Source organism: Cyprinus carpio, chromosome B13 (assembly GCF_018340385.1).
Source record: "Cyprinus carpio isolate SPL01 chromosome B13, ASM1834038v1, whole genome shotgun sequence".
In the NCBI taxonomy this organism is placed as follows: Eukaryota; Metazoa; Chordata; class Actinopteri; order Cypriniformes; family Cyprinidae; genus Cyprinus; species Cyprinus carpio.
This window is the reverse complement of record NC_056609.1, coordinates 18,140,216-18,154,216: the sequence shown is the minus strand read 5'-3', so window position 1 is coordinate 18,154,216 and position 14,001 is coordinate 18,140,216. Positions and strand designations below refer to the sequence as shown.

The 14,001-nt window shown below is 34.8% G+C and overlaps 1 protein-coding gene across 2 annotated transcripts in view; it reads right to left on the bottom strand.

Annotated features, from left to right (window-relative positions):
* LOC122139428 (ras and Rab interactor 2-like) overlaps positions 1-14,001 on the bottom strand; it is a 40,665-nt gene that overhangs the window by 22,265 nt on the left and 4,399 nt on the right. For both annotated transcript variants that reach the window (XM_042736991.1, XM_042736992.1), the window contains exon 5: positions 759-857. In XM_042736991.1, coding sequence (XP_042592925.1) covers positions 759-857 — 99 coding nt within the window. The remainder of the gene's footprint in view (positions 1-758; positions 858-14,001) is intronic.

Below are 14,001 nucleotides of genomic sequence, written 5' to 3'. Positions count from 1 at the left end.
ACCTGCGCTCTGTCTGGCTCAAAAGTAGGACACAGTGATGGTGTGTTTCAGTGAGTCATTTATTGCTGGTTGACACATTACTGTGTAAAATGTAAACTATAGTGCCATTCAATCATGACATCAATTTGTAGGCCATGTGGTCACGTGCGTTTCTGACAACCTCTGAATGTGGTTTGAGTGATTGGATCTCAAAACATTTACAGCTGTGTTAAGCATAACCAACTTAATTTGGACCAACTGAGATGAACCTTAAAAGGACAGTTTATCCAAAAATGTAAATGTCAACATTTAGGCATGACGTTCGAAACCTATGTGGCTTTTTAGTATAGGAGGCTCTGTTAGAGAAGCTCATGTGACGATAACAGAGCACATGCAAATCTACATCCAGAACATGCAGACAGACACACACAGAAAACAAGGCAAAGCTCAAAAATATATGTGTGTACTGCGTATATTTATTATGTCTATATAAAGACACACACATACAGCATATATTTTGAAAATATTTACAAGTATTTACATGTATATATTTATATTCATATAAATTACATCATATATAAATATATTTAATATATAAATGACACATATATTTTTCTTAAATATATACATGCATGTGTGTGTATTTATATATAAACCTAATAAATATACGCAGTACCCACACATATATTATGTAAACAGAAACTTTTATTTTGGAATGTGATAAATCACGATTAAACGTTTGACAGCACTACTCAGAAGGCAGTGCCGATGTGTCTCACCTTAAAAAAGCTGCTGCTCCGGTCCATGAGACAGGATTGCGTCATCATCTCTGTAGACATGGTTGGGTATATGCTGCTCTTCTGTGTCAGGCTGGGTCTCTGTGGATCGCAAACACATAACTTTATCTGAAGCCCAAGCAGAGAAAATCTCAACCCATTCCACACGGATAGGCCAGAGAAATGAGCATACAAGACTTATAGCAGGAGCCTGCAATACTTGCAACTTAGGCACACTCTAAAGTTCATTAAAAGCCCTGTTTTCATTCCACTCATTTGCTGCCACATGAATTAACTTGAACTACTCCCTTTATACACATAATACTGTCTTATACTATACATACACACAGTCAAATGCTCTAACACATCTTGCCAATATTATCTGTTACAGCCAGGGCTACGAATTTAACATGTTAATTAATAATTACTGTAAACTGTGTTAGCTAAGGTATTCAATTATATATATATATATATATATATACAGTACAGGTCAAAAGTTTGGAAACATTACTATTTTTAATGTTTTTGAAAGAAGTTTCTTCTGCTCATCAAGCCTGCATTTATTTGATCAAAAATACAGAAAGAAAATGTAATATTGTGATATATTATTACAATTTAAAATAATTGTTTTTAAATTTATTATACTTTAAATTATCATTTATTTCTGTGATGCAAAGCTGAATTTCTAGGATCATTATCACATGATCCTTTAGAAATCATTCTAATATGATGATTCATTATCAAAGTTGGAAACAGTTCTGCTGCTTAATATTTTTTCAGAACATGTGATACTTTGATGAATAAAAAGTAAAAAAAAAAAAAAACAAAAAAAAAAAAAAAAAAAATGATATGTTTTTGTTTTTTAAATATTTTTTTTTTGTAATATAAATTTATGGTAATTGTCTTTTTTTTTTTTTTTTTTTTAAATAAAATCAATACTTTTATTCAGCAAGGATGTGTTAAATTGATAAAAAGTGATAATAAAGAAAATATATTATTAGAATATATATTATTAGAATTTTTTTTTTTTTTTTAATAAATGCAGTTCTTTTTAACCTTTTATTCATCAAATATATTAGACAGCAGAACTGTTTCCAACACTCATAATAAATCAGAATATTAGAATGATTTCTAAATGATCATGTGATAGACTGGATGTTACATGTGACACTGAAGGCTGGAGTAATGATGCTGAAAATTCAGCTTTGCATCACAGGAATACATTTTTTTTTAAGTATATTCAAATAGAAAACTATTATTTTAAGTTGTAATAATATTTCACAATATTACTGTTTTTCTGTATTTTTGATTAAATAAATGCAGGCTTGATGAGCAGAAGAGACTTCTTTCAAAAACATTAAAAATAGTAATGTTTCCAAACTTTTGACCTGTACTGTATATATATATATATATATATATATATATATATATATATATATATATATGTATATTATTTATTTATATATATTTAATTGATTAATTGAATACCTTAGCTAAAACCATTTACACAGTACATTTGCTTACAGATCATGGGAGAACTGGTAAAGCAAATAGAGATGACAGTCTGAGTTCAAATCTTTTGTTCACCCACTTTTGTAAAGAAGTTTTCAAAACAGCCTGAGGCATAATACAGGGAGGGGGATCAGCTGGGAGACTGGCAGAGACAAAACCAGGGCAAAGGTCAAGCTGTGAGAAAGGGTGGTGGAAGAGGGAAGGTAGAGGAACAAACAGCATTCTAATGCACTTAATCAGCTGTGAATGCACTGCTCAGTTCAGGTAAGAATCAAAACCAGCTCCATGTGCAAAAAGAAACCCCTGGAATTTAGTGATCACCTGATAAATCTACTGATGAAAGTAGGCTATATCTCACTGATTTAAACTTCTGCTCCTCATATCTGTATGGGATAGTTCACCCAAAAATGAAAATTCTGTATGTTTTTTTTTTTCATCTTTGGAACACAAATTAAGATATTTTTAATGAAATCCAAGAGCTTTCTTACCCTGCATAGACAGCAATCTAACTGAAATTTCCCAGGCCCTATGGAGGGTCAGAAAGCTCTCAGAAAGCTCTCTTTACAACTTAGGTATAATAGGTTCAAACCATGAATAGGCTAAAGTGATTCCTAGGGCTGTCATGATTATGAAATTTGGCTGACAAAATAATAGTCACAGTTAATGCGATTAATTGTCTGTTTTAGGGCTTTGGTGAGTATGACGATTATGCTGATTATCATGATTAATTGTCAGTTTTTTTTTTCATGGCTTTCATTATATAATTGTGATTAATTGAATGGTACAGTAAATAACTATGATGTTATCTTTTAATATTTTTGAGTTATTTTGCAGTATAAGATTACATAGAGTATTCCAAATTCTAAGAATCGGTCAGTCCAACACCAGTGCTATTTTTTTTCTACACCACTACAAAATATCAATACTTCGTTTGTGGAACTAATGGTCACTCTTTTTAAAACCCTTTATTAAACACAATCCACTAAATACTCACTTCCTCATTACAGAGAAAAACTACATTTGAATAACAATATATAAGCTATGAAATTAAACTAGCTGACTGTATAATTTAGCAGCAAAAACAATATCTTGAAAAAAATATTTGGTGCACATTATACAATTTAAACGTTTATTCTGTTAACTGTTTGTATTATTCCAAAATACATTCATGAAAATAAGATAAAAATGAGGAAAAGAAAGGCTTCTAATAATCTTTCTGTGTGCAAAACTTTGATAATGTGAAACGCTTCAAACAGAGCGGCACAAAGCATTTATGCACATCTAGGGTGCAGAACGATGTGCTTGAAGCAACATAAGCTGCACTCCACAAGGTACAAACAAACTGAGAAGATAAATAAGAGAGCAATGAACTCCAGCAAGATGACATTTTATGTGAATCCCAAGACCTTTATCTACACTTCAAGTATTATAATGGGAATATATCATCTCGGAGAGAGAGTTTTACCGTGCTGACTGTCATAACTGAACGTGACATGCTTTTTGAATGCTGAGGGGAGAAATGTAAATACAATTCTGTCCCTCACATTAAGATATGGAATGGCTAAAGATGATAGGCTATACAGTGAATGAAAAGAAAACTGGTGCTCTTCTGTTTTTTTTTTGTTTGTTTTTTTGGTGTATGACTTCCCCTTGTGCCGTATAAAGTACAATGATAGCGGCTGTCTGAAACAACCGCGGTTAGATCAAATAATTAGCCCCGATTAGATGGTTATAGCCGCGATTAGATGGTTATTTAATTATCACGACGGGCCTAGTGATTACAGGCTGAAGTGACTATGGAGGGAGCTTTCTGTATTGTACACAACATTTTTTGACTTCAAAATGTTTATGAAACATTCAATGCAGTAGTAAGCTGCATTAATGCGTCCTGCCAGAGAAATTGTAAACAATAAAGCTATTTAAACAGCCACACCACCCAATGCTCCCTCTGCAGGTCACTTTGTTAGCGATGAGCAAGCGTCTCGTTCCTGCTGTAGAAGATTGTCATCAGCTGAAGCAAGAGCCAGCACTGACACACTTCCAGATGCTGCAGAACCACAACACCCAGAAAGCTTTGATCCAGCACATCTGTCTGAGTTATGCACTTTTCCTCCACAGACAGCACAGTCTTGCAGTGTCAACCTGGCTCTGCTCACCGTCGACAAACGAAACACAAAGCCTTTTTTCCCTGGTTGAATTTATGTGTTGAGCTAACACAAAGCTGCTGTCTGTGTGCTGACACTGTAAAGGAAATCATGGCAAACATGTGCAGCTCAGCTCACAAAGCCTTTGATGTGACCATCAGAAGCTTTGAAAAGAACCAGCATCTCCCCTCAAACCATTGCTTTCTTCTGCACAAATCGCTATGGACTCTTATGTCCTCCAGAGCCAATTTATCAACATTGCTAAGTCCTCTAGGTGGAAGGTCCTTCAGTAAAACAAAGCCTGGAATTCCCTCCCCCATATCTGTGAAACAACATCTCTTTACATATTCAAAATGTATTCGTTCACTTACAGTTATTTAAATCTATCTATTTTATCAATTAAATTGATATTTTTTATACTTCTTTCTCCTGTCTTGATTTCCTTTGTTCTTTTATGTATTATTCCTGTCTTTTATTTTATTTTTGTCATGTAGTTTGTGTTTTTTTAAAGATTAATAATACTCATAGCCTAGTTATTCATTTATTGTACTTTATTTACACACTTAACATCCATCTGCAAAACAATAAAGTATTATTAGTATTATTGCTGTTATTTAATAATTTTAATAACATTGTAATAATAATTATTATTATTTATATTAATTGGACATTATTATTTATTATTATTTTGTGATTTAATAATAGTATCAAAATGTTATTTATTATTAATAGCTAATATATTGTTAATAACAGAATTATTATTTAGCTAAAATATTATTGAATAATAATATTGAATGATAAAATTATTAGAGAGAAACAAAGCCCAACTGTGATGCACTTCCACTAGGGCTATCCATTTTATTATCCATTTAGATAACTGACGATAATTCAATAATCGAATGAATATTAGAATGATTTTTTTCATCGTCTCAATCTCTCATCTCCAAATCACTCCCACAGTTCTTAGCTTTTTTTTTTCTTTCTCTCATTTCCTGACCAGTTGTCACACTCAGCGGCAAGCCTCAGTACAATCCAAAGGGCACAACTCTCACAACCACCCAGCTTCTTGGGAAAAAATACAGCAGCGAAAACTGAGTTTAACATTTTTATGCTGTTGTGGAGGTGGTTCTTCAGGAAATAGCTGGAGAGGAAGGTGGGGTACAAGAGAAATCTGAGTGAGTTCCAGGTATTTCCTGTGAAGTGTTGTTCCTGCGCTGACAGATATGGATTGAGTTTGACATGTTAATCTACTCCTCTCTGTGAAGGGGCTTCACCTCATGTTGTTGCTGTAATGAGGCATCACAACACACATTCATCTTTCCTCGGCAGAGCTCAGCAACATTTTTTTCTGGTTGCACTGCCAACATTACAATCCACAGCTATATCCATTAGTTTGCTGTAAAATGATGACATATGATGCAAAACATGTGACAGTTCCATCATCTGGCTCGAAACTCTCTCACAATGGCCCCAGGACATCAAGCAAACCATTGTTGTGCCCTGCTCAGTATATCATCCAGAAAAAGCAAGCTGTTATTTACCTTGCATCATCCGGTTTCTGAACCTGTATCTGTTTTTGAAAGACTACAAAATATACACACGCATACAGCTCGGTGAGTAAACAGGAAACCCCTCGGACTGCCAGCACAGGCAGAATAAACAGGCTAAGTTATTAACTGGCCACTGGAGCACAGACATGCAGAGAGAGAAAGTCCAGATCAATTGGTCATTTATCTCCCTCTCCCGCTATCATCTCAATAGGGATGTCACGGCACTGGGATACACGGAAAACTACAGTTGAAAGGAACAGCCTTTGTTAGTGTGCCGTCCAAAATGTCAACAACTGCAAACAACATAAGATTAGAGGCAAACTTTTATCCTGTTTCCATCAAAACAGGTTCATTTGTTATTGCGTGCTGGCTTGTACCATTACACAAAATGTTTAGCACACCAGTTTTATATATATATATATATATATATATATATATATATATATATATATATATATATATATATATATATATATATATATGTGTGTGTGTGTGTGTGTGTGTGTGTGTGTGTGTGTGTGTGTGTGTGTGTGTGTGTGTGTGGATGTAAAAGACCACTGAGCTGGGCTCTTTGGACCCACACAAAGGCACATCTGAACTACGAGGCACAGAGAGTCTCTGTGTCCTGCACACACACACACATAACAGGTGCGTGGTAGCAGAGAGGATTTTCAGTAGTCTGGAGAGACCTGGCAGGGCTTGACAGGAAATGGAGCTTGCAAGCAATTAAAGGGGCTGAGCCATAAACAAAGAGAACAAATATAACAAGAATGTGAGACACGACTCAGTATTTCTGGGATTCTTATCCTGAGCTCATGTAAACACAAAACAAGAACTCTTGAGTGCAGCGCATCTTAATATTAAGCATGACAACGAACAGCGGGACAGTGACAGTTTTTAGGACAAAACAACATGTCACTCTTACCAAAAAAAAAAACACTTGCCAAACCATTGACAGCCTTGGAAATTGCAGGAGACCAGTACAGCATGACTGAGAAACAAATCCAAATGTGACTCACACAAACAAAATCCACATTTCATTAAAAGGATAGTTTACCCAATGATAAAAATTTCCGGAAAGGTTTCTTGTTCTCTGTTGTATTCTGTACAAGATAACCACTTGTGTTTTCTTGTGATTATACATTTACTTTATGTTACTTCTTGTGCAATAATAATGCACCATATATTACACTATATCATTCAAATCTGTAATATTTTATTATGTTTTTGTAAGAAGTCTCTTATGCTTATCAAGTCTGTATTCATTTAATGAAAAATACAGTAAAACATTATTATAATTTGTCTTCTATTTATTCATCTGATGGCAAAGTTGAATTCAGTGTCAAATGCTCCTTCCGAAATCATAATTTGTTGCTCAAGAATTATTTCTTTTACATCCTTTCTTAAGACTTTGACATAAATGCCCTCTGGTTGGCTAACCTATTCGCATGTTAGACGAGAAACAGCACTTACAGTATACTTTCATGTTAGTGTTCAAAAGTGTTTTGCAATCAAAGTGAATCCGTATAAGCATTTAGCAATTGAGCAATGGGCTTTTCCCCCATTCCAGTTAATGTAACCAACAGAGGAAGTCACAGTGTGTTACTGAATGACGTAGTCTTTCCAGTCCTGTTGGACTGGAAATGTGTTGGTTTAGACTCAAAGTGTGATTCACAGCTAATGAAACCAGACGTGCTGTTTGTATAGGTTATGCAGTTTGTATTGAACAGATCTTGTGAGTAATTAAACAGCAAAAAAAATGTAAGTCTAATCAAAAGTCAACAATACAATATGTCCACATGCAGTGCAGAGCAGTTTATAAATCACCCAAAAATTACTTTAATCATAATTATGCTAAATGATTTCATTTCCCTTGAGTTTCCTATATTCTTCTGAGAGAATTTTACCACCGACTTAATTGTTAACACATCTACAATATATGTTCAAGACCATAACTACGAAAATTAAAGCACACACATTCAAAGAATTATACTAATAAATCATCCTCAAGTCTGATGCAGTGGTTAGACAGTATGTGAGAAGGGGTAGGGTGAGGAAAAAGACAATGTGTTTCTATTGGATAATGAAGTCATCTGGCACCGTGTTAGGACCCTGCTGCTTTATAGCCCTCCATCTCAAAAAAACCCAGCTGGAAAAAATCCAGCTCTGCTCAAAGCCTGTAGAGCTCTACCCGCCCATGGGGGATAGCAGCCTTGAGGGACAACAACAGTTAAAATCTTCACACGCGACATTCACCTCTGCTTCAGAAACAACATCAATATATTTTATTTGGGCAACATCATGAAGATCCAGCTGTTAGATCCAGTCTCTCTTCCACTGGAGTGACTCTCATCAGTTTTGTGGTCTGTTTACAACCCAAATGATGTCATGTTGCACAACCATGCAAAGCCATTTTAATAAAATATGACATATAAACAACACACACCTAGATTAGATCTGTTTGTTGTACAGGTTGAGGTAAGACTTTTCTGTTGTTATGCTGACACCATCTTTGATATTTACTTTAACCACTGTCACTAAGGTTACAGGCATTATCCATGGTTACTGCAAACACAGAATAGCCAAATTAAACTGCCCAACACTATTTTGATCACTCTTGTGTTTGGATGTTACTGTCAGTTTTGCAAGTTATGCCAGTAGGTGGCATCACTGAATCGTTTACTCAACCAATTCAGTCGACCATATTGATTTATTTAGAAATGGGACTCTTTATGATTGATTCATTTAAACATTTATGCAAACATTTTGTTCGAACAATAATTCATTCAGAAATTAAATAAGTGACGAGTCATTGAATCATTTGCTCAACCGATTCACTCAAACGCACTCAATCATTCTGAAACAAAACAGTGACAAGTCACTGAATTATTTACTGACCGATTTGTTCAAGCTCACTGACAAAGACGCAAAAAACAGAGTTTGTGTCAGCTCTGTACCAACTGTTTTTGAAACCCTGAAATGTCTGATCTCCATAGTAAAGGGTAAATTACACTTTCTTGCAATATCCCTCAGAATCCGGAGTCAAATGTACTAAAACCATTGATGCAGTTTCAGAAGGCACAACTTAAAAAAGAAAAATAAATAAATAAAAACACCCAGAGACCTGAAATCTGACTGACAGTTCATTCAAGTTAAAGTGGTTTTTAAGCTCAGTCTCCTGCTGCTGTGACTGTAAGGACTGCAGAGAGATTCGGAAAGGCTCAGAAAAATGACATTAACAGGCACAGCTGCAAAAGCAGGCAAAACACAAAAAAAAACACACTCAAAATAGCCGCAGACTGCAGCACAGACCAACAAACCCAAACCATCTGAATGCCACTGGCCAGACTTCATAAGCACTGCCTCCCAATATTTCATCTCAACCATATCTAGGACTACTCACAACATGGGATGGGTGTGATCCCCAGACAAGAGAAACACATAAACACATTCAGAGGGAGCAGGAAGAGGCCAGCGCTCTACAGGATGTGGCCAGCTCCACCCCACATAGCATGTCCCAGAGCAATAACCAGACAAAATGAGGATCAAACAACGATTTGTACATGTGCTGACAAATTCCAGACTCATATATCGGGCTGTTCTTGCATTTAAGTGCTTAGTGCACATCTTTCATTCGGTTTCATCAAGTTTCTTTTCCTCTGCTGCCTTGAATCTGGCTCCAAACGTACCTTTTTGATCTACTTAAAAGTTTCCTACTCCTCAGAACTTACCCTTTCTCTCTCTCTCTACATTTCCTAGTTTCTGTGTCAGACACAAAAAGATCTCTCCTTCAGACGGTGCAGTGGGAAGCGTGAGGTGATTCCGTGGGAAAGGCTCTTGGCAGACTGGCAGCTTCCTGACTGCAAGAGCTGATAGCATTTCTAAAGTCCTGGACTGGATACCGAATGATCTTCCGAAGAAGAAAACAATTGCTTCATCTTACGCTATTATTATCCTTCTCATTGTCTTCAGAAAAGGTCTAAAGCAGGTTATCATGATAAGAAGAGGTTCTGAGTGCTATCTTCAACAAAGTCCATGTTTCAGTTTATTTCTTTAGTTTCCATAAAACATAACACCTCCCAACCAAAACAACAAACCTGTTTGAAGGTTTTTAAATACCAAAATAGAAATGCTGAATTAACAAAACAAGTTTCTTTGCTAAAGCTGAATTCCAGTCACATCACATCATCCAAAACTCTGAGATATGAGGATGTATGGTAGTTAAAAGGAAATTAAACTGAAAAAAACATGTAATATTCTGTAAGGAATTTTCCAGGTTCATTACAAGTTTCATACATAATTTGATAAAAAAAATCATGGTTATAATAAGACATTTAGAAAAAAAATTTGACAGATGTCAAACTTATACTTTGTAAAGCACTGAAATTATCCATAAAAAGTTATTCAAGCTATAAAGTTGTAATATCTGTGGGCGTTGCCAGTATATCAACAAAGACGTGATGTCATGCCTTCATGTACAGATGTAGCAGAAAGCTGTTGATTAGATTGTTTCTGGCTGGTTTTTTGGTCATAAATGTGAAGGTAAGTTGCTTTTAAAGGGGTAAGTCCAAATAATTTTCTGTGGTAATTCACATTATGCCACAAAATTTAGTTTAACTGCATTGAAGCTGAAACATTCCTTTAAGAGAAAATGAGGTCTGCATGTGCTGAATACAGTCTCACTTCAGTCTAAACCATTAGATCACGCTCATATAAATCACACTTAAGAAGCAAACATGTGAAGCCGGCTCCCCTTACCTAAGCTGTGCGCTTTCCTTTACTTTAATGTATCACTTCCTGGTCTTCGTTCATCAAGAATTCCTCCATTATTTAGTATGTCACTATTCCTACAAAAAATAAAGTGAAGACAAAATAATTTTACAGCCTTTTCACCACATTTTCAGATGCGCACAGCCAAGCAAAATTGGGTAAAATTGGAATGCAAGTGAGGTTTTTTTTGTTGTTGTTGTTGTTGTTGGTTGTTCTTGTGATGGGAAGATATAGTCAGCATTATCTGCTTCAAAACAGGCTTTAGTCCCAATGGGTCTCAGCATTTTAAATATTTGAGGTTTGCTCTGTGTTTGAACCACCAACTGGCCCACAAAATGTAAACAAGGCAAAAATATTCAGTGTGGACACAACAGTTAGGGGTCGGTGGGATTATACTCATCAAAGCTGCATTTATTTGATCAAAAAAACAGTAAAAACTAGTAATATGGTGAAAATTGCTTACAAATGAAATAAATAGAAACAAAATTTTCTATTTCAGTTTATTTGTGTCTGCAAATCTGATAGCAGCTATTACTCTAGTCTTCAGAGTCACAAAATCCTTCAGAAAAAATATGTAATTATTTGAAAATATATATTTTTTGTAACATAAATCTTTTGCTGTCACTTTTGATTAATGAAACTGAATATTATTATTATTATTTTTTACTCTTAAACTTTTGAATGGTAGTCTATTATAAGGGAACAGAAACAAGGTGAATAACTGAAAGGAAACAACAAGCAAGGAAGTAAAAAATTATTAAAACTATGTGCAGTTTGACACACTACACAGTATCGTATCAATCTGTACTAGTCTTTGGCTTGTTTTTCAATTCTGCGGTTAAACTAAAAATGATATCTCATTACCTCATTATATCTCTTACTTTGCATTCATTGCTCTGATCGGCTGACCATAAGAGATCACATTTCATTTCAAAATTGTCAAGCTATTTAATCATATAGCCACCACATTCACTGAAATCAGTGTAACAACTCTCAATACTGTCAGCAGACACTAAAATTATGATGAAAAATTACAGTATACAGAATTACCATAATGAAGACACCTCAGTCACAGCTGACACCTCAGCATTTGAGTAGCGCTCAGTGGTCACAATTCCGGCAAACCACAGCTTAAATAAAGTAAATATGACTGCTATGTAATGAAATGGATCAAAACATTCTCTTCCAAACTAATCCAATGCCAGTTACTGCACAACTCTGAAATTCTTGTCGCATGTGACACATGTTCTGGGCAAAATCAGTTATGTTACTTCCCTTTGCCTGAGACTAATCCTCTTAACAGGTTTCAGAGCCACTGCTGAAATATTGGTGGTGAAAGAAACAAAAAATCTGGTGGGACGATTTTTATAAAAAACGTCAGTAATGAATGTAATCAATTTGTATGACAGCAATAAAAGAGAATTGATGCATAAAGCACTTCTATGCATAAATGCACTTGATGCATAAAGGACTTTCCATTGACTTACCACAAAAAAAATAAATAAATAAATAAATAAATAAAATAAAATAATGACAACAACACATTTTGATTACAGTTCTACAATGCCGGTTGTACGTTGAAATATATATTTTTTTCCAACATTTAATTTTTATATTTTGGTGCGTCAATCTCTTAAATTACTTAGTATAGGAGATCATGATCCGCACTCATGAAAACAGTCTTATTTTTTCATTTATTTTACATTCATCTGTTTGGGTCTTTTCCCATCAATGATCAATCTTCTGTGAGCACAGATAATGATCTCCTATATTACATTTTGATTACACCATTAACCTATTTTCCTCAGAGGGGCTGTTTAATTTTTTACCGTCCAGAGACACGACCAAATTTTAGGAGATGCCAAAATTTGGCAAACATTTTACAACTACCTGTTCTGATGTAATAAACGCTTTAAAAAAAACTTGAAACCATTGTGAACTAGTAATGAGGAAAGCAGTGAAGCTACTAACTTGACCCCTTCACTAAAAAGTTTACTTCCCTCTCTTTTAGAGTTCACAAAGTAACATATAAGAGGAAGTGCAAGCAGTTTTCCAGTGCAAAATGATATGATCTTTAACATGAATTTTTGCATAAAAAACTTATACAAAAACACACTGTTCAATGCTGTACTACAGCTTTTCTTTTTCTTTGAGGACATAATTACCATATATACCATTCACCTTAGAAATATATGAATGTGTTTTAAAAACCTTAGCTGACTCATATTCATTACAGCCTTTGTGGGTATCAATAAAGTCTAGAGACATATACTGTAGCTCAGTAAGTTTTACAGATCTTGACAAATTGGACTATTCTTGAGATCATCCTTAAAACTTTCAAAACATGAAGACATTCAACAACATACTATCACATTACATGTATGTTTCCTACAGACCAGAAACCTGCATAACACAATTACAGGCTGACAACAATAACAGTTGTGCTTCTTGTCCACAAAGCAAGTGGTAGTTACTAAAAAGAAGTCACCAAAGTATCAAACTATCCTTACTGGTGTTAACCCAGAATATTTAAAACAACATTACTATCACGAGTAATATATATATATATATATATATATATATATATATATATATATATATATATATATATATATATATATATATATATAAATAACTACAAAACAAACAAAAGCGTATGATACATGCTCCAACCTGTTGTAACAACAAATTCAAGATTATTATTATTTTAACAAGTAGGCTAACACATAAAAATAAGAAACGTTTTAAATGCATTTAAGACTAAGCTGCGATCGAAAATCAAAACACTCGCCACAGACTTAAGCTTACAAACAGTAGTGTGTGGGACTCACCTCGACGGGTCGAAACCAAAACACCCGCTAGCAAAAGCGCAGTTACGCATTTATAAGACCTGGATGATCTTCCTCCTACAGTTCAGTTGATGTTAACAGTTTTAGTTGTTCTTACACGACCGAGTCGAGGTTGCTTCCCTTTTACTTCGCAAGAAAGACTCATAGCTGTGTTAAAGCATGCGACCTCTCCCGGCAAAAACAAACTCCAGGAGAACAAAAGTTGATGTGCATTAAGTTTCACGTCACGTGTTCCAGCTGGGAATGTCTTTGGAAGCGAAAAGCCTTTGTTAGACCCATCAACCATTGATGTTACTCAGAGAGGAACATGAAAGAACCGGAAAGACAGTGGAAAACTATGGAGAGCCAAAGAGGCACAAATCGAAACAATTAAGTAAATGACCGGTGGGCTAAATATCCCTAAAATTTCACATTCACTTCC